Source organism: Galendromus occidentalis, unplaced genomic scaffold, assembly GCF_000255335.2.
Source record: "Galendromus occidentalis unplaced genomic scaffold, Mocc_1.1 scf7180000077529, whole genome shotgun sequence".
NCBI classification, from domain to species: domain Eukaryota; kingdom Metazoa; phylum Arthropoda; class Arachnida; order Mesostigmata; family Phytoseiidae; genus Galendromus; species Galendromus occidentalis.
In genome coordinates this window covers 251,458-272,642 of record NW_003805517.1, presented here as the reverse complement: position 1 = coordinate 272,642, position 21,185 = coordinate 251,458, and the positions used below count along the sequence as shown (strand labels likewise).

General features: G+C 51.9%; 1 protein-coding gene across 1 annotated transcript; it reads right to left on the bottom strand.

The window, feature by feature from the left end:
* Positions 1-1,194: 1,194 nt before the first annotated feature.
* Ptp99A (Protein tyrosine phosphatase 99A) lies at positions 1,195-20,706 on the bottom strand. Its single transcript, XM_029112842.1, has 12 exons — positions 20,415-20,706; positions 14,875-15,162; positions 13,407-13,597; positions 7,070-7,271; positions 6,212-6,325; positions 4,847-5,214; positions 4,172-4,686; positions 3,884-4,052; positions 3,062-3,248; positions 2,061-2,888; positions 1,587-1,860; positions 1,195-1,281 (listed from the first exon to the last, which is right to left on the bottom strand). The coding sequence occupies exons 1-12, from the start codon at positions 20,545-20,547 to the stop codon at positions 1,206-1,208; spliced, it is 3,345 nt and encodes a 1,114-aa protein (XP_028968675.1). The 5' UTR covers positions 20,548-20,706; the 3' UTR covers positions 1,195-1,205.
* Between the last annotated feature and the right edge of the window lie 479 nt (positions 20,707-21,185).

Below are 21,185 nucleotides of genomic sequence, written 5' to 3'. Positions count from 1 at the left end.
GTGTGTACAATGAGCCCCTCGGCGGTGTGGAGAGGATCGCGGGAGAGGGGCGGGGGGAAGGCGACGGAAGGAGTTTCTCGAAGCCTCAATCGATGCACTGGTTAGCGGGGAACTCTGTCGATGTCGAAGTCTCACTTCAGATCCGTGTTGCTTGGATCCGGCAGTTGTTGTAGATCGGGCTTCTGACACGGAGGGATAGCTCTCTACAGGCTTTCTGGCAGCGTAACCATTGAATCTAAGGTGAGCCTACGGTCGCCGGGCTCGAGGCCATGGGCGACCTGCCGGCGCTCACCAACTGAGACGATCACAATAATGGGATTTTTTTTCCTACAGACGTATCCCCGATGGCGTCAGCTCCTTATTCCGGCTTGCAATCGTTGCATTCTTGCGCTAGCTTGGCGTCCTGACCGTTCGCATTGGGTATCGTTGCGTGTCCGTTATAGGGTGGGGGAGGAGTATTCGGTATGAGCGTCGCTTCGAGACTTTCCAATGCTCTGAAATGCACGAGGAGCGTATTAGATTGAGTTTCTTGGAACGATCAGAGGTGAGCAGGTAGCGCTGGCTCTACGCACGATACGTGGCAGGTTTGGAACGGTCCAGTGAACCACTCATGGATTCCATTCGCAGGCGCCATGAACAGAACGGGAAATTCGAACGCAAAAAAAATCGTCCCTGCACTAATCGCACGCCTAATCGGAGTTCTATTTATTTTGGCTTTGCCATCCTCGCTCGAAGTCCATCACTCTCTCACTCATTGAGGTTCCACGAATCTCCTCCGCACGTCACGACTCCCGTCAGCGAGCAAAGACTGTGACGGGAAAACTGAATGACATCTAATCTAAGCGTGAAGCACTGGAACGACGACAACGAAGACCACGACTATACACGATGGGACTCTTATTATCGCTCCGGGAGAAAAGGGGTGAAGGGGGCTTCGGTTGGAAAAGCAAGCGGGCATAGCACGATTCGAGCTTTATGCGGCACGTCCCAGCTTCCAGTAAGCTCGGGCTTGTGTTGCATAATATACACCGATCATGGTGAGACATGTGAATGATTACACTTATAATCGTAGCTCACGTATGCTCTACGCTTGGTAGTTACTTGGATTGGAAGGAGTTGCTGTGTTAGAAGTTCGCAGCGTTCTGCCACGATGGCCTAAAGCCAGCGGGTTCGATTTGAGAGTTTCGTTTCGCTCGTTTAGTAGATTATTGTGACGATACTGATCTGGCGAGGGCACTATTCGCGGCACCCTGGTGCAGTACGACTCCGTGGTACATACACCTACAAGTGGCCTCGTTAGCTCCGAGTCGTAGACGCTGCCTATTCTTTCGATCGCATCTTTTTTTTTGTCTCCCCGAGTCAGAATTCGCGAGCTACGCCTCCCAAGAATCAACGCAGGTCTGCCCGCGACGATCCACGCCATGGTGGGACTCGAATCGACCGCTCGAGTCGACCATAACCTCGACATTTCTCGGGAATATTGAATCCACCCATTTCCGTATTCAGCGATCGGAACCAATATCGACTTTTCGAATTCAGATTATCGCGGAATTCTTCTCGAGACTGTCCGCAATAGGAATACTCACTGGTAGAGACTGTGCAGGTCTTGTATGGATCTCCATACGCCCGGCCGCCTCAGATGGAGCAGCTTGGTGTACAGATAAACATCTGCAGCGCGTTCCAGGGGCGAATTGATCTGTTGGTATAGTGAGGAAAGTACGCAGAAAGTGGCTCCTTCGGTTCCACCGATCCGGTCCACCACGAGAATCGGAGACTCGCTGCCGCCTTGGGCCGCTAGGGCCTGTTTGATCAATGTAAAGAGCTCAAACAGCGCCTTGCATCCCGATAGCCATGTTGGAGCTGAAAATTCGTATTTTTTAATTGATACCATCGCGCCTTGGAATACGGGGGTAGGGAGGGGGCGGGCGACTCGGAGAATAAATTATCGACCGGCGCCGCCGCCATCGCGGGGACAAGAGAACTCATCGACCCGAAATCGGAATCCATCTTCGAGAGAACACGATCGGATAATGGATCGACGATCGAACACACGTATTTACCATGGAGCAGCATGATCTCCTGAGTGTGATCGGCGTCCTGGCCGTGCGACAGAATGATTCGATCGTTGGTCTGTCGCTTGATGGTGAACTGCTCGTAGGATTCGCTGGCTCCAACTTGGGCGGGGAAAAAGGATGGGAACTCCTTCCCGTCCTGATCGCAGCAGAGCAGCACCATCACTTTCATGTTGTGGTCCCAGACCATTTGCCAGAAGTCGGCGATCGTGTCGGCCAACGGATGTTGAGTGAGGACGTACTCTCGCAGACGTCGGAATCCCTGGACGAAAGTCGCATTGATGTAATCACTGCCCTCCTGGCCCGGTTTGGCAGTGATGTGCACTCGGAAGTGCTCGATTGGCAGGAGGTTCAGCGAGCGGTTCTTCGGCTTATTGCAGTTCTTCAGCGCAGACACAACGTTGAAGTCTTTCGCTTTGAAAACAGTGACCAGTTTGAATTGACGTTCGAGCAGAGACAATCCTCCGTTGGCCGAAGGTTGAGCCAGGGTCTGCGTGAAGCGCGGCAGCTGGCCGGCCGGCACTTCGGTTGGAGCTCCGCTCTCGATGGCTTCCAGCAACGCGTCGTGGATGAACACGTACTGTTCCTCGGTTTGCACGAGATAGTTGCGCTGTCTACGGATATGCTTCAGGAAACCGTAAACGTTGATGCATTTTTTCTGACGCATCATTCGCAGCATGGCGTCGATGACGATGTACGTTCCCGTACGACCGACACCTGCGGAGCAGTGCACTATAATGGGGCCTGCTCCCGGAGGATTCGCGGCCGAGGATCGCACGACGAAAGACAACACCGGCAGCGGATGATCAGGTACACCTGTTCGGAGGAACGAGAGAAAGCGTCAGAACAGGGGAAATCATTCTCAAGTGCTCGAGACCTCGACCGTGATCCTTCGAATTTCGGTCTTCGAACTCGGTCGATTGTCTCTCGCGCTCAAATCTATTTCTGTTCAGAGATCTCAATCTTCGACTTCTATGTCTGTCACTCACCGTGGTCTGGCCAATTGGTGTAGTGGTATTGAACGATTGTTCGTTCGCCGACTTTTTTCTGCTTGAGATGACGTACGATGAACTGACGCACGGTGTACGTGGACATGACGTCTTCTGACACGAATTTCACTTGGATTTGGCCGTATGAGCACGATCCTTCGCTCGGCCAGTATTGATCGCACTTGCGCTGCAACGTCGTCGAAAGGAACTTTCAGTTTTAAAGCGGGATTCGACCGTGCTCGTGGCGTTCTACCGCGGAAAAAAGCCAAGGAATGGACAAGAACGATGATAACACAACTCTGGGGGTGCACTCTCACAAGCGGTCAGTTGCTAAATTTGCAGCAGTTCAAGTTCTCGACGTCTGAGCCTCTTTTTTTTTGTTTCTCATGGTTGGGCTGTTGCAAAAACCAAAGTGGACGTGTACTCGATTTTCTTTTAGTAGGACAAATCCCAGCAAGCCTACAATTGAACGCTCGAAGCGTCTACACTGAGTGAACACCAGGATCCAGAGTACTTACACTTCCCTCAAACTCATCCTGTTTCGCGGATAGGGTGCAGTTCTGAAGCAGACCATCAGAGAGAGATAGTCGTCAGTTTCAGCCCGCGACTCGGTGCAAGAAAGCCCATCACCGTGAATGAAAGATGCTACTCCCCACAAATCTCAGACACCCCCTCTTCCTCGATTCACGCACACATGATTAATGTTTTTTCGATCCGTCGTACAATCGTTTACCTAGTGCTCCCGCAGACCAGAAGAGTTCAAGTAGGAGAACTCAAGGAATTCTTACGGGCAGAGAAAGAAATCAATGAAGAAACACTCACCCTAGACCTTTCGATCAGATTAGTGATCATCACAATAACGTGGACACGCTGCTCCCACACCATTCGCCAGTAATCGTCGAATGTCGATGGCATGGGACCTTGAGTGCCGATATAGGCTCTGGGTTTTTGATATCCGTCGATGTAGTTTGCGTTAATGTAATCCGGATACCTGCAACTATCGGGACGGCATGCTGGTGAGATATTGATGACGACGGTGGTCTGAGGGGAGGCTCGCTGAAAATTCAGAGCGAGTTCGAAGGAGGCACAACGCAGCGTCCCGATACCGACCTCTTCTGTTTCTCGGTTAGCGGCTTGAGCGTGACCCGAGTTTGGTCATAGGCGACAATGTTGACGTATCTGTTTTTGGGCTTATTCTCGTCGAGCTGCGAAAAGTCTGACGTGAGCTCGGCCTCGAACGTTTGTTGCAGGGAATCGTATTCCCTACTGAAACCGATATCGCCGTCAGCATGCAGATCCGCTACGTGCTTGGTCCATTGACAGACGTCGATGGGCTTAAAGTCGCCATCCTCAAATGTATCCGAAAGGAGGACGAGGGTCGACGAGGCTCTGTCTCCGGGAACTGGATCGTCGAGATAGTAGTAAGCAGCCTGGAAGTGTTTTTTCCAAAAGAAGAACGACACCAAGGCTAGGAGAAGTGCGAACGAGAGGCACACGATTCCGGCAATCAACGCGGCCCCAACTCCTCCAGAGTAAGGGTATTGTCCTCCCAGCCACGACTGGCATCTACCACCTGTCCCAGACAGAATCACTCTCCTGGATTCAGAGAACTCGCCTTTATACAACTGCAACGAGATGAAATGAAAGGACGAAATCGAGTTAGAGGACGTGCCATCGAGTTTCCTCAGGGGGATCGGGTAGATTCGGGCTGACCGACCGGTCGATATGCGACAGGGAGTTTTTATGAGACTGACCCAGAGCATCTCCTTTCAGGAATGGGCTCACCTTGGAGTGATAAAGCACGGATCGCGTAGCACCCTGCACTTTGACTTCGTACAGAGTGTTTGCGGTTAGGTTAGGGATAAGCATGTGATGCTCTTGCGATGGATCCTGACTAGCGTCCATAGCGATCTCTTCGAAACTCCAAGCATATTCTGATCGGTAGTGCACATAGTACATATCGACATGAGAGTAGTACCGCGACGGCCGTCCCCAGGCGATATAGAGACTGTCACTGTTGTGGCAGGTCAGGTTGAAGATCGGAGGTGCCGAAGGCCCGGCGACATCCGTCTTCACCTCGACAGCGTTCGAATTATCCCCGGTGTGCCGCTGCGTATACGCCTTCACCCAAATGTGGTATAACGAAAACGGTTCTGTAAGACGAATCAATTTTTAGCTCATTTCGGCGACCCGATATCGATACGGACGCGCGGCTTAGGCACTAGATAGCGGGTTTCCGATTTCAAACTGTGTTTGGAGCTCGCCGAACGGATGAACATCCGAAACCGACGTCCGTCACCCGAAAGCACAGGATTGGGTGAGGCTCATTTTCGGTGAACCATAGCGCCACAGATAACGCGACAACGTCGATCATTATCTACTTCGACGTTTCAGGTCGCCGCGAACGAGCCCCTCTCCGAATCAGTCACCGCTTCACAGAAGTTTCGCCGCGGACACGTGGAGGATGAGGACCGCTACAAGGGATGACTGGGAGCTTTGGAACTTTCTTCCGCGCATAGATATCACTCTACTCCGAGTGATCGAACGTGAGGCGAAACCGACGACATGATTCGGAACTATTTTCCTTTGGCCCGAGCTGTCTCTGTAGAGAGGTCTTCAAAAATGGAGCAGTAGCTCCTTGGAAGGATCGGGTTTCAAAAAGACTGATGTTTTGAATGAGATCGAGTTCAAGGAATGCTCAGAGACGGAGATATGGGGAAGGAAATTATTTGCCCCTCTTTCTGATCGGTTTCAGCTTATTCGCCCATCCTGACGCGTGTAACTCGCAAATACCATTCTTTGATCGAATCTCCTTTCGAGAAAATCAAGATTGAGGTAGGGTGAGTTCTCCGCGGGGAACCGATCTCTCTTCATCAGGTTGGAATTGCAGAATTGACGACACTCTAGTTTCTTCTCGATCGTTCCGGCTTGTGTTCCGAGGTGATCAGTCACTCCGATTAGGAAACATTCTATTTCTAATCTAGAAGTAAGGCTGAAAAAACTTCAAGCCGGGAACGATCGCAAAAGAATGATCGATGCGTCAAGTTGCATGCCGCGGAATCCCGGAAGACAGACGCGATTTTCATTCCTCGCGCTATAGTTTCGGAGTTCGTCAATTCACGGGACCGAATGAAATACATAGATACTCACTGAGATCTGAGAGGATGTATTCGTTAAGCGGACGAGACCCAATAACTTTTTTAACCTGTGTCTCATTTCTGGAACTAGCTTGCGAAAAGTGGATCAGGTAACCACGAATCACTCCTGGAAATCGAAGAGGGGGACCCGTCAAAACCTCAGTCGTGGAAGTACAGTCCACGGCACTGCTGGGCGTTTCTACTCTAGAATATGTGGTCTGTGAAGATTTTCGCCGAAGGACACGCCTTGGGAGCAATCGGTGTGCGGGAAGGGTCCCCCTTCACGGGGGTTCGACTCTGGCTGCCGGCTGAACATTTAGGGTTCCGAAATACAACCGGTATATCCGCTCGACGGATTTGTTTCCGCAAGCGATATCTCCTCGATGAGAACCCCGGACGTCGAGAGACTCTCAAGATTGACAAACAAAGACGGCCAATAAAATCAAGATAAGGCCGTTCGGGATAAGCGATAAGGAAGACGAATGGATCCGAGATCTGGCGCATGATTAATCCTCGCAACCGAGGGTCTACAGGAGCTATCACTCTTTTTTTCCCCACACGAGAATGAGGCATGGGAATGTCGTGACGTTTTCGACATTACGGGGCGAAAACATCGGGGAAACGAATTCTCGGAGCTCTTGCCAAATCCGCCTCCTGCGAGTCAAGGATCGGAATGGGCCATGTCGGATTCAACCAGCTCCGGATAATGGGGGATAAGATTTCGATTGATATTCCTCATCTTCGTAGAGTAATTCTCCCGCGTAACGCTCCCTGAAGCCTCACAGAAGTTGAATGATCGCAACGCATGCTTTCGGGCGAAAACCACTATGGTCTACGACTCAATATTGATCTCGAGCGATGCGCAACGAACCGTTAGGTTGGGCTGGTTCGGCCCAATGTAGCAGAACACTAGACTGGGTGACCTTATCCGCTGTGAGATTTTGCGGCGCTGAGGGAATGCCTTCGTCTGTCATCACGGGAACCACAACCGGAGGTCCACGACCTGCTGGGTTGAAAACTTGCAGCGAGACGAGGTACTGAGTGTACACCTCGAGGTTCCTGATGGTGTAGTGCTGAAAGGGGAAGAATTTCCAAATTAGAAAACCGGAATCTTCGCTTGGGCTGTCGATAGTTGAATGAGCTAAACTCGAGTTCGACCATCGCACGGTTACTGTCGAACCGAACATATCCGGAGCCAGGTCCGTGACCCGAATGCATCGAGGGAAATGAAATCAAATTCGTCACGCCGACGTGTCGAGACCCTGAATGGGATGAACCATTCCCTCCTATAAGCTTCAGCGGCTCAGAATTAGGAAATGTTCCCGACTTCCAGGAAAAATGACAACAGCGTCTAGCCGGTGAAATGTTCCGTCGGGCTCCCGAGAACCATTAAGGTTTCCATTACACGAGAGTTCTCAATAAAATTCACGCACGATCGAACGACCGAGCAGACCGCAAAGTCAGACTGCTCCTCTATCATAAAAAATCCTCGCTTGGCGAGAGCATAATTCCGTGATATCACATGAGGGAAGAAATGAGCCTCTCGAATTTCCTAAGCGTTCTCCCTGATCGCGAAAAGCGTGGAGCTCTGTAAAATGATAGAGGCTCGTCCCCGGAGCACGCCAAGAACCAGCTTGATTCTGGATTGCTCAAATAATGAGATTGGGATTACACCTTGGAGAACATCGAGGAGGACTCTAATATTATTTTCCATGTATCAATTATTCATGCGTGAGATCACAGCGGAATAATGATCGAAGGCCTCGCAAGGGCTAAGCATCGCCCCGATATCAACGAGCTACGCTTTGTCTTAGGCGTGCGTGTTTGTTCGTGCGACCGACCGACTGACTGACTGCAAAGGGATCGAGTAGAAGAGACGGTTCGTTCGCGCGCCGGCTCGTTCAGCGACACGGGCTGCATTTAATAGAGCACCTGCGTTGACCATGGAGCGGCTGAAAGAATCGGCCGTTTCCGACGCCGTCAACGGACGTTTTGGACCTTCTCGAACAATAGTAGTATGGGTACGCTCCCGTTGACTGACCAGTACGATCTGTCCTGTAGTCCCAGGCTACGTCGCTGCGGCGCAATACGAGCTTGGATAAGCGATCCATGAATGGACATAGCATTTTCCGATGTCGAGGGGAGCGCCACGGAATGTTATATAATCACCTTTAGGAGGACATGATTCTCCGACCGGGAGTTCTCAGGCGAGCGAGAGTATACCCGGCTGCACTCAGACCCTAGAGCGCAGGCGGGAAGCGCATGCCAAGACCAAGGACGATGGAAATGAATTCAGACATCGGAGGCTTTAGCAAGCAATTCATGAACCCCCGATCTGGGACTCTCGAAGTGGATTTGTTGCGGAGCATCAGGAATCGCTTCTCAAGATCGTTCCGTGTGGCGTGAAATAATTTCTAGTGGTTTCCCTTCCATGCGGATGAGAAGCGGAATGGCGAGTGGATCCGCTGACTCTGTTTGAACTTTTGTGGCCCTTCATCGGAGCCGTGTACGGCTATGTGCGTAGCAAGTCGACTAGCATAGTTCGCTGCGTTAGTCGATCAAAAATATCCTGCTTTGTCCCACGACTGTTCCGTACTCGAAAACGATTTACAACCTCAACACGCCTTGGTCCTGTCGAACTCATCGAATGAACAGCAAACATGCGAGACGGGTAATCGTATGTGTACATTCCGGATTCCGGATGTATCATTTTCCAGACTCAATCCCTTTCCGAGGAAGGGCATACAGATGATCGCTCACGGGGAATCCTAGCAGAATTCACGTCAGAGCTCATCCCCAATCTATCCAGAGAAGAAATCGATGACTCAGGGTCTCCCAGTCAGTCTGAACGCACTATTCATCGGCAACTGGGGTGGATGTTGAGTAGTACGTGATACATCCGGGAGACTCACTCTCGTCAGACATCTCTGAACATTACGTGCTGGTCTGATGTCTTGATGAGACCGATTCAGTGAAAGCATTTGAATCTGTGACCATCGTAAGCAGAAGGGATTCCGAATTCGTGAGAGATCCCCCCACAAGGGAGTCATCAGATGAGGTACTCCTCAATCAGAGTCCTTAGGAACATAGTTCTCTCTCTACATGGACTCCATTGGGGACAAGAGGTCCCTCGAATGCGGAATTTGTTTCGGTGCTCTCGAAAGCGGATATCGCGATCATGTCCCCCCGCTGGAAACTGGGTCTTCCAGATCATCCCTCCTCCCAAATCGTACCGGATCCAACGGTTGCTTTCCGAGACCTTCGTAGACGACATATCCAAAAAATTCCGCTTTCGGAGCCACATCACGGTGTTTCCGTCAAGAAATAGTCAAGCTCAGCTGTGGGGTGATCTCGAGAACATTTTCTCAGATGCGGTCATCGAATTAATCGCCTCCCAATGATATTTCCCTCTGGAGTAGAGATGAACTAACCTCTCAGTCGCAGCGTTTCTCACTCAATACCGCCGTCGTACTGTACATGGTACTATCGTCGATACGGTCACCCAGCAGTGCCGAGCTGGAGTACAGAGTTCCCTCGTCAATCCAACTGGCAATTCCACGAGACCGTGAAATATTTCTCTTCAACTTTTATCCTTCGGAATTCACGAGCACAATTTTCCGCACGATCGGCGAAAATCCGAAGCGAGGGATAGAACGCATCTAGGAGTCAATATTCACGGGAACACAGTCGATACCAGAACTCCAGGCAGGCACCAACTGGCGAGAGGAGAGCAACGAGAGCAGCATCAACATTAACGTCAACAGTTGTAACACTGAGCTTTGAGCTCCTCGAACACTAAATCCGTCTGAGATGCACCTGCGACTCAGTGAGTTTTCGGTCTCATATCGGAGACGAGGCCCTCGTCTGCATGTCTGACCGTCGAGTGTTGATGCTGCTGCTGCTGCCGGGGGAGCCTACGGCGACGGTAACAGATGCAGCGAGTGACTGGTCGACCGACCGGCCACTGGTTGATGGCAACGGCGAATCTACACTCCTTGTCGCTGCTGCAGCGGACACGCGAAGAGCGGGGAGCGAGCCGCCGCAACAAAGACGAAGCAGCACCAATACCAGTACCACGGCGGCGACGGTAAACCGGCTGCTCAGCTCTCAGCAGCGCCACACGGCGCACCGACAACATCAACGAGAACTCGACGAAAAATGGTACCGCTAGCAGACGACTTTTTCATTCTCCCCCATGCACCCACCTGCCTGTCTTCGGCTGACAGCTTCTGCTTCTGCTGTTTCTCTCTCTTCCCGAATCCTTCCGTCGTTCTGGTCACCGATATCGAACGGCTCCGTCTGACGTAAGTCTGACGGGAGCTTCTCTCTCTACTGCTCTGTTTTCGTCGGTGGCGCCTGGCACTTCCTCTTCTCCGAGTTATTCCGTTTCTGTTATTATTGTTGTTACAGCACGCGGCTGGCTTTCCCTCCCCTCTGACTCTCTGTTTCAAGAAGAGTCAAACCGTTCTACTCCGAGCGATCGTTGATCGAGCGGGACCCTCTCTCTCATTGTCAGTTGAAACTTTTCGAAGGTGTGGTCATCGTCAGGCCGGTCAGCTCGATATCGGCCCTGACGCCACGAATTCGTAGCGAGGGAGCCCTTGTCGCCGGCACTGATGCCCATATCGCGTCCTGATCCCTCAGATTCGATATGGTCTCTCCGCGCGGCTTGTCTGGATCCCTTTCCTCCGCTTCCCGGATGTTTCGTTCCCGACTGAGGAAGGTTTCCTCGAAGTGACTTCCACACTGTAGAATCTGAGGCTTCACTCTACTTGGATCCGGACTCGGAAAGTTTTCCCGGAGCGCCCACGATGCCTTTTTTCCCCCCAGGGCATCGTGGCAGGGGACGGGAGCTCTTCCTGGAGTTCCGGGGGAGAGACCGAAAACCTCCTCTCGAGTATCTGAGGTTCCATCCGAGAGCTCTAATTTTGCGGTGTTCGAGTCGTCTTCTAGTTACTTTGCGACGCAATAGCCGATCCCCTCATCGGCACAGTTGCCTCTGCAACTCCCAGCCTCCTTCTGCCAATCAGCTTTCAATCCATGCGTGGAACGGTGGTCAACTATGGATCGTTCGCGAGCCCTGCTCGTCACCGCCTGCTGAAAGTCCCATTGGCGACAGGGTCCGCAGGGTGGGCGGCTACGCGATGGTCCGGAATCCGACGCTCACGCTCCCTAGTATCCTCGCTAGTGATGCGTAGGTATCTAGATGATGTCTCGTGACTGACGTCGGCTAGGGCATTTGTGATCGCTGTCTACCTCGTGTGAGAGTATGATTCCCGCCGTTTGTTTAGTTTCGAGAGTGTTGGGGAACAGCTGGATTTCTTGCTGTGTAAACCCATTCCCAGAGGGGTTTCCGAAGCAGAAAATTTCTGATTCGACCTCTTACGGATGATGGAGGGAAGTGGGATGGATTTTGGTCGTGGATATCCGCATCCCGCAACGTTTTACTTCTCGGTCAAGGGTCTCTACCCTTTTTCAGAGACCCCAAAATGAATCGGGCGTCTGTCGGGCTGAGAATGCACGGAAACTCGTTCCAGGGGGGGAGGGGGCGGGTTAGTGCCCCAATGAGGGGAGACCCGCTTGTTCAGCCCCGCCGCGGTCTCACGAACACAGGTTCCGAGTGGGTCAGCGAATGCGGGATCGATGAACCAATCGATAGTGAGGCTCGCACAAACTTACAGAGAGACATCGAAATAGGATGACTTCGCTCAACGTGATAGGCAGGATTCCTGCAGCTTCTTCTACTCTGACGTGGGACGAGGGAGCGAGCGCACTGAGTAGCTATGAAAGCCGTGCCGCATGGAACGATCTTTCACAATCGAAGTTAATTTGAATACGATTGATCTGCCCCTTCGGCTACTCGGTTGATTGCAGAAACTGCTTGCAACGTTAACATAGACCGCTCATCTATGAATGTCGAGGTCACAGTGTCATTGTCAATTCAAAGCTAACTCGTCTACCTCTCCGCTCATTCATGAGGCAGCTCGTCTGTGGTCTGGGAGGACGGTCGACTTTCTTTAACGGCGAGACGCCCGGATGCCGCTCCGAGCAGAGAATTCCCAGGTGATGCGAGTCTGTTCCGCTGCCGTGTCCTTTTTGCGAGCATCATTCGAAGGAAAGACATTCTGCTTTCCTCGCACTATCACCTCTGCTTCCGCCCATGATATCGGGAGCCGCCAGAGAATCCATACAATGCTGACGTTGCTATGCGTTGCTATGACGTTGCTTGAAGGCAGAGCACGTGCAATTTCACGGAAATTGCGCTTCATGAGTCCTGGCTCCTCCCGGTCCTCGATTTACCGGACACTAGAAGGATCTTACTGCCGGACGTCATCTCCCTGATTGGTTTCTAAAGGCCTCCACCAGAGCAGAGCTGCCGCAGCCTTCGCCCTATCCGAGGGATCCGGTCGATGGTTAAAATCCGAAAGTATAGGGTTCGCCACATATGGTGACGCATAAGTTCGACGAGCTCCATTCCCTGGGATTGTCCGCAACCCTCTTGCGGAGTCCCCTGACTCGAAAACCGTGGAGTTCACCATACCGCGGTGCCCTTTGACAAACTTCGTACTTCACGGCAGGTCTTCAGATCGAATCCGGGACCGTGAATATTTGATCGTTTCCAATCAAAAGTCATATTCTCCCTCTCCTTGAAGAGACCTTTTACAGTTTCCTCAGAGGTGTTCCGATACTTGGCGATTCGTCCGACGCCGACGGCAATATACTTGCGGACGGAAAATTTCACGATAAGATAAGAAAGATGTGAAGAGTTCCTACCTATCTGATTAGACTCGCACCCCAGTACGATAGCGACAGATGTCAGCAATTGTCCCATATTGTCCCAGTGCGAATTCCAGCTCGCTCGATTCGACGACGCGACGGTCCAAATCGATATTCTGAGAGGCTCGCAATAAGTCTGAGCGCTCAACTATCATTGATCAAAAGCTGGGACTAGGAGATGGGCTCAAGTCCACCGGAGATAAGCACTTTGCTTGATTAGACATCGTCGTCAGAGGTGTTGGATGACGGCGGTAGCCTAGCAAGACAGGGCTAAAATAGGCCGTGGAGTACACTGTGCTAGACTTGAGACTCGTTCTGATTGCACGCTCCGGTGAGGTCAGTCGCCGGGGGAAAATTCCTGGGAACCTCGGACTCTCGCTCGAATCTGGCGGTTCTTTGAGGTGGGCTGGATAACGCTGTCCGAAACTTACCGTAGTCTGACTGTTCCGGATGATGACTTCCCGCGGTTCGTCAGTTTCTGCTCGCTCTCGCTGCTTGTATGTTATGCGGTATCCTTCGAATTCGCCGTGAATGGTGTTCTTCGGCGGAGGAGTCCATTGGATTCTGATCGACGTAGACGACGTGTTTTGCGCGTAGACAATGTGCGGCTTGCCTTCAGGAACTGCGGGGAAAATACTCCATTAGAAGGATACGGTGGAAGGGTTCCGAGACAGGGGAGAGTGTTCTGATTGTCGAATTTCACAAGTGAGTGGGATCGACGCGAGACGACCCATAGGCATGGCCCTCCAAGAATTGGGCGAGCATGAATTCCGAGAGAAAAACCTTCCCGGGAAACGAGCTCGGGAGAGCGGGCCCGCAGGACTCGGTACTCTGGAGGTCCAAGGCTGTTAGTCGTTTAGGTACTCCGCTCGAAGATAAGTACGGGCACGGAGGGGAGCGGTAAGCATTCACACGTTTTTATTCGTGCCGGCGGCCCTCCATGGAGACTTCAGAGGACTCTTTCACCTCGACTCGTCGCCCGCTCAACGTTCACGAAGAGTATAGGGAACACAAAGGCAGTTACCTCCCGAAAGGGTATGTCTGCACCCTATCCGAGACAAAATTGTTCTGGATCCAGATGTTCCAATATTTCGAACATTCGCAAATCCCATCTGGCTTCCCATATTCTGCGACGAGCCTCACGAGTCAAGAAAGAAGGCAGAATCCTTCGACCAGGGCGGTAATGCCCTGGGAATTTTTTGGAAGCCCCATTGAAAAGATATCATGCGGAAATGGAGAACAAATGCCATGCTCTTTTTCTCAACAAATGAAGAATCATAAACCCCAAGGACTAACATTCATAGCTTCAACTGAAATGAGAACTCAATAAGAATCCGAGTCGTTCCGAAATACCTCGGCTGAATGAGAATGATATATAAATACAGAACTGCGAAGAGGGGCTTCAAGTGAGTCGGCCTTGCCGTCTTGAAGCATCCATTACAGTTGCGGCTGGCCAATTGTCAGATTGTGCGTCTGTGTCATGAATCGACCATTCTAATCCTCCAGCCACGAGGGGGAACGAGGGAAACACGTTTGCAAGGAGCAGGTGACTTGCACGTGTAGCGACGAGTCACGCTCTCTCAAAAGAGGTCTGCTAGATCCGACAGACGGTAGAGATCAGTGGAGAAGATCGCACCTGAGCCGCTCTAGGAGCCTGCCTTTCTCGAGACATGCGCGCCAGACGGCCGAAGACGGAGTAAGATGGAAAAAGCGGAAAAACTGCGTCGCTGCCACGGAACTACGAAGATGCGACGCTCTTCGTAGACCAGAAAATATTCGATACGGAATCGTGCTGACTCGACCGAGTATTGATTTTCGGGGATACTCCGAGCGGTGGAGAGAACATTTAGGCATGCTGGGAACGGGAATGAGGGCTTGGTTATAAAGCAGCATACTCACTTTCACGAAGGGTGATCATGAAAAAGCTCTGCTTGGACGGCTTGGAAGCTCCGATGGTGTTGACGGCCAAAACCCGGAAGGAATACACTGTGAACGGTTGGAGACCGATCAGCTGATGCCTGGTCACGTTGTCCTTGGTCATGACGCGATTCCGCGAGTCCCACTCTCCGTGTTCGCCAACGCGAATTTCAATGATGTAATGTAGAATCGGAGAGTGGTGTGTGTTTCGGGAAGTGGTCCAGGACAGGTCCACCGTACGGGAAGAGAAAAACCCAACCAGGGGCGTTCCTGTAATTGAAGCATATCATTGAGCTACAGAGGTATTCCGAACCTTCCGAGGGAGCTCAACTCGGATTGATTTTCCGTTACAGTGAAATAAAATCGTCACTCATAGTTTTCCCTACACGGCAAATATACCGCTGTTGCCGAGCGTCAGAATAGCGCCATCGGAACAGCGGGACGGCGACTTTGATTGTACACACAATGTGGGCTGGGGGTATTTGTTGATGCAGGTTGGATCGCTCGCCGAGTCACGCACTCTCGGGACCACGTCCCACGCGCTAATCTGACTCGGGCGTCGAATCGATCAGCCATACATAGCACTGAATTCTCATCGCAATTAGAGCAGTCTCGAGCTTCATAGAGAGTTGACTGCGACGTTCGAATGCGGGACGTAGTCATGCGAGAACGCGAGAGCATTCGAACAGAGTTTCGAAAATGTCTCACTCCCTGTGAGCCGGAATGACACTCGCTCCTCTCGGCTGGCGAGACCTTCGGCTCTCGACGCGATATCCCGGGCGTAAATTCCTGGGTCGGCTAGAGTTCGGCTCGCGATGCGAAACAGGGGGGTGTTTTCCTCAAACGATTCCATCCGGGAATAATATAAAACGCTGGAACCGTGAGACATCACGGTTTTATGGATGCGTATCGCTGTGGGGGATCGCTTTGTCTTTGCCAGATCGCATGGAATCAATCTCGAATCAATCGTCGAAAATCCGAGCGGCTCATAAAGAGGTTCATAACAATTTTTATTGGTTGTCCATCAATATCTCACATTGCGGATAAGTTCCGCGGACGCTGCACGCACTGTCTGGCTGCTCGGACGCTGCGGGAACAGTCGTCTCACTGACTTGGGATCACAGGGGCTTCTGACGTCGAGGTCCGAGCCGTCGCCTCTGGATATCTGGTCACGATCGGCGGAGGAGCTTGGATAGCCGTGACACCCTTCAATGGGAAGAACGGATGTCGAGAAAGCAACCGGAGGTCCGGTCGATATGGGGGAAGAGATTTCAAACGGTTCGAGGATGGACGACATCGGAGGAATCGCTCTGAGTTGAACCGTCTCAGGGTTCCACTTCGAACTTCGAGAACACTCGAAACCGCCCAATACTGCTACGATCAGAGTAGCGGTTTCCGTGACCAATATTTACACTGTCATATCTCGACTCCGTCTCCGAAAGTATTGCGCAGCGGAAGGGCATCGGAAGGTAATCACATTCCGCCGTCTTGAAGATCCCGTCAGGTATGGAGGGTGAGATTCGGGTGGAAAAAAATTTGGCTCAGATTCCCCGTTCTCCACATCACTCGGTTCGGTGCGACCTCTGGAAGGTCGTCGTACCGTAGAAACGCAGGCAGACAGGGATGAATCGCTTACAGATTTATCCGGGACACCGAGCTTGGTGCGAGCCCGAGCACGCGACTGACCGACTTTTTCGCTCCGCGAACCTGGAGGTGAGGATCAGGGGAGCTAACGGGACTCAATCGGAATTCCGCATGGAGGGAATTGTTTCGTTTAGGGGGTGGGGCAATATACGGGATACAGGAAGGGGATGTGGGGCCCACGGGAAGCTCTCTTGAATCTCGCTTGGTTGAAGAGAATTACGCTTCTGTTCAGTCTTCCAATCGCTGTCTCCCGACGGTGCTCAGTGGCCCGACTCGAGTGTGGGTCCGGACAGCCAGGGATAATGGCGACTTCGAGAGGTAAATTTTTAACCCCGAGCGGCGATGTCTCATCAACTTCCATCATGCTCGGTGATTCAGGGGGCGGCGTACATCGTTGCGAACGTGGTTGTCCGCAGCCCAGCCTCTCTGATGGCTTGCGTACCGAAACCAAGGACTACTATGGCGGAGCTCTGTTGTACGAGCATCAAAAAATTTATTCTCTGCTAACAGGAAACCTTATCAGCGCGATCACACGACCAGAGAGCGATAACGGCTCGGTAATTCAAAGACCCGATGCGAATTCACGTTCGTCGGCAGAGAGATTGAAATCATGGGGGAGAAAAAGAGCAGGGAATCCGTCAACCGAAATCAACGAGTCATTCGCCGAGTGCACAGACGCACTTATGACAACAATGAATGAATTTCAATTGTTCCGTAGCAACAACTGTCAATTTGTCTGGCGCGCATTTGGCTCCCGCCGGAAACGCCCGGGGTTCTCGGTTCTCTATCGCTATCCGCTTTCTTCGCTCGATAAGTGTACAGCTCCAATAAGTAGTTCTATTGCGTGATGGTGGACGGCGGAGCAGAATAATATACGATACTAATGGCTCTCGCCGTTGTTCGTCCCTCAATTTGGATAAATAAATAGTGTCGGAAAGAATCAGAAATCCAATTCTTTGACAGCCTTGAGCTAAAAACAATTGCCTCGCTGTCTCGATGAATATTTTTCAATCGCACCATTCGAAGTCTGCCGCAATCATCGGAGCAAACTTGCGATGAATAGGCTGCCCGCGATAACGATCCGAAGTTTGTCGGCCGTCGATCGAAACGCTCGCCGCCGTAGTCCATCTGATCCGCAGAGAAAGCGGATTCTGAGCAACGACTCGATTCTGACGCTATTACCCGTCGATGAAATTCATGGATTTTCGGCAAACTCGAATCGAACCGGATTCATGACCATGGCTTCACACCGGGCCGCGAGCTCCCTCGCGGCTCCGCGGCAGGGCTGATGATGGTGCTCTGCGAGCTTTTGTTCGGCGTCTAGTGTTCAGGCTGACCTTGTTACGCTCGAGTTCCGATTCATTTGCATAGAAGGGAATATCGCTCATCTATCGAATTCCACAACAACATATGTAATACATCGATTCCCGTTAGAGTTGTGCGATTGGGCTTTTTCTAGTCTTCGCCAGCTTGCGGAAAATTCGAATCAGTTCACAAGGCCTCGCCTGAGGGAGAAAATGAAAATCGTCGAGCATAACCACCGAGCTCGCTATTGAAGAGGCTCCAATTCGGTGTCATGCGAACTCAAACCAAGCTTCGGATAGGCTCTCTCATTCGATTCCGCTTGCGGCCAGCCACTGTTTTTTCTTCATCTTGAGATTTCGAATAGGCTTCCTCTAGGAAGACAGAACTCCAAGTTCGAATTCAGGAGTCAGTCCTGCTCGTGCACGTCACCCTCACTCACGGGGAAATGGAGAACAAGATCATTCATTATTCACATTGTATAGCCCACTATGTCTGGTTTTTCCTGACTGGCCAGCTGCCTGACTGACGAGCGACTCCGCTTTTCCCGCCGGATATCGGAGGAACGAATCCGTTAGACACAACCAAACGAAGCGCTCCTGCGTTTGCTTTGCGCACTCAAACGATTCGTTCCGCCGTTTTTTTGGGAGCAGATATTCGGAAGAGTCTGCGAGCGACTCTTCCGGAGCTCCCGCGTACTCGTAAACTCGACAAAGCTATTCCAACAGCACGACCTCACGGCCGCGAGCTCTGCGGTCTTTTTCTCGTTCGATCTTCCGCGGAGCCGAGCGAGTAGTTTTCGATATTCTTCGGCGCAGACGCAAACTTCAGCCACGTTTTTACACAATCAACTTCGGAAAGTTGCTGCTCAAACATCCCCGACACGGCCGTCGAAAATGTCCGACTGCAGACATCCGGAACGATATTTCCCAATGAGCATCTGGAAGCGGAGTCAGATGGAGAAGAACCGTAGGTTTTCCCACACAGTGTTTCGGAAAATGTGCTCTCATCTTCGTCTTGACTCTCGTTTTTGCATATTTTTCCCTGCTCTTTTTTTGTCCTGCTGAGTCCCCGAACGCACCTCCCCCTGGAATCCGCTGGCTGCTTAGCTAGGACTGACATTCCGGCATTTCATTTCAAGATGCTGAGCTTCTGTGCTTACGGCGAACCTATCACGTTCCACGTCTGCCGGCTCAGCGACCTTGGACTCGTCTTCCCGAGCCGTGGAAAGTTTCAGCCCGTTAGTTTCGGGTCAGCAACAATGGCACGCGGAGGGTGCATTATTTATCGGACTTGGAAACATTTTAGGTGATATTTTGCGTGGACCGCAAGAACGGCCGGGAGCTCGGAGTGGCGATTTTTTTGTAGGTAGTATTCGCGCCCGATCCGAACGATTCGCATCGGTATCTGGCCCTGTCTCCTACGTTTCGGAGGGCTCCCGAGAGACATTCAAGCCTCTGAAATTCGGAGCTGAGTTCCGACGGGTGTGGCCACTTTTTATTTTTTTAAGGATCCTCCTTATCTCCATCTCGCTGCGAGATCCGCGAGTCCGACTCCTCCCTGGCAGCGATGTTGACCAATCTATTCAGTGTCTGATTTTCCTCACACAATGAGCTTCTGCTTTGCTCAAGGCAACTCGATTCTCAAGGCACAGGCAATTTCTATTCATTCGGTGGCTCCGCTCTGGTCCTGTGAAGACGGTCACTGGCGGCCCGTTCCCCGAATGGAGCAGGAATGGCTGTCGATGTGAAGCCTCAACTAGACTTTCACTGCTTGGATCCCTAACAGAACGGATCCCCAGCTCTTCCGTTTTGAGTTGCGCGTCATGTGCCATTCTTCCTCTCTGAATCAAAGTAGGTATCTCCCTCATCGGCATTCTATCGGAGTCGCCCCGGAAAATCCTCTCACCCGCCGATGGATGACGCTCGAAGGATTTCCACCGCTCACTCTCCTTCTTCTTCTTCGAGGAGTGCCGTCCATTCCCTATTCAATTATTCCTCTCTTCTCCCGCTTCGGAAAAGGGCGCCTATCAGAGATGCTCGAGTCCGTTCTGCGTTGGAAATCCGTGCTGCTCGAGCCTGAAGTAATTTCGTCGAAACAAGCACCGACGTCGCTGCAATTTGTGCTTTCGAGTCACACGGAATCTGCGCTGTTCCTCGCGCTTGCGGCCCCGCGTTTCCTCTCCGCTCTATCGTCCTCTTCCTTCCATTCTCCTCAACGATCGGAGCCTCGGTGTAGCTCTCAGCCCCATACAAGATAATCCAGGAAGGACACGCAGCTTGAGAGCGACGTTATTCTGCAATCTCCCGCTATCAGCGAATCTCGGTCGCAGGAAACCAGTTAAGCTTCTTCTGCGTTATCCGTACAAACCGGAAAAAGTCATTGTGAGGCTAGTCCCGCTCTTCTGAGCATGTTACACGCCTGGGTTTTCTACGCTTCGAGTCCAGTCCGAAGCGTCGCGGATGACCGTAGGGGTCGTTCGCTCTTCGCCGAGCTCCCTCGGCCTTCCGATGTAGGAACACCGCGACTATCTAAGCGATTCTCGATGGAAACGCCAGAAATTTTGTCGTACTCACCAGGCGGGTCGGGCACGTCTTGCACGAAGAGCTTCACGGTCCCGGCGGGCTTCCTCTGGCCCTGTATTCCGCAGGAATATTCACCGGAGTCGTCGGTCAGGGCACGGCTGATATACAGTTGACTGTTTCTCATCCATACTCGCTGACCCACTGAACTCTGGCTTCCCTGCGGGTCGGCGGTCTGGACGAGGACGTCGTCTTTCCACCAGACCAGAGGATTCTGAGGAGATATGCCTTCCGGTATGCGCGGGCAGACCAATGATGCGTTGTGGTTTACCCGTACAAACACGGATTCCCCTTGAGCCCTCGCTCCTGCAACGGAAGAAAAGAACGGTGGATTAGATTCCAATCATGAGAGAGCTATAGCTGATCAGCGAACGCGACGTACTGTGTAGAGTCGACGCCCGAGTCGACACGGGAGATTTCTATCCCCGAGGAAAAAATGGCGACTCTCTGCAATATTTCGAGCAGTCCTGCCCCCCCTCTTATGTCCATCTCTCCAGTCAGGAGGACGTCGGCGAACCTGGTGAAGCTTTATCGAGAGGCGTGAGGCTATTCCATTCTTATTTCCACCAGACGATTCCCGAACAGTGGCATTCGCACGCTCCAATGCGGAAATGCGAGGCTGGGGACGAAAAGTCCGGATGGTGGTAATCTCTGGGGACTCGAGGCCAAAAACGTTCTAATGATGACGGAATGAATCAACTCGCCCGATCGGCGGACCTGTCATCAAAGGGATCACTGCCCATCGTTGGAAATAGTCGCGATTGA

Coding starts and splice junctions, on each gene's coding strand:
- Ptp99A (XM_029112842.1), bottom strand. CDS start 20,547: ATGAGAAACAGTCAACTGTATATCAGCCGTGCCCTGACCGACGACTCC. Junction 6,326..7,069: donor CGAACCAGCCCAACCTAACG/GTTCGTTGCGCA, acceptor TTCGATTTCCAG/GAGTGATTCGTGGTTACCTG. Junction 1,861..2,060: donor GGAGATCATGCTGCTCCATG/GTAAATACGTGT, acceptor ACGAATTTTCAG/CTCCAACATGGCTATCGGGA.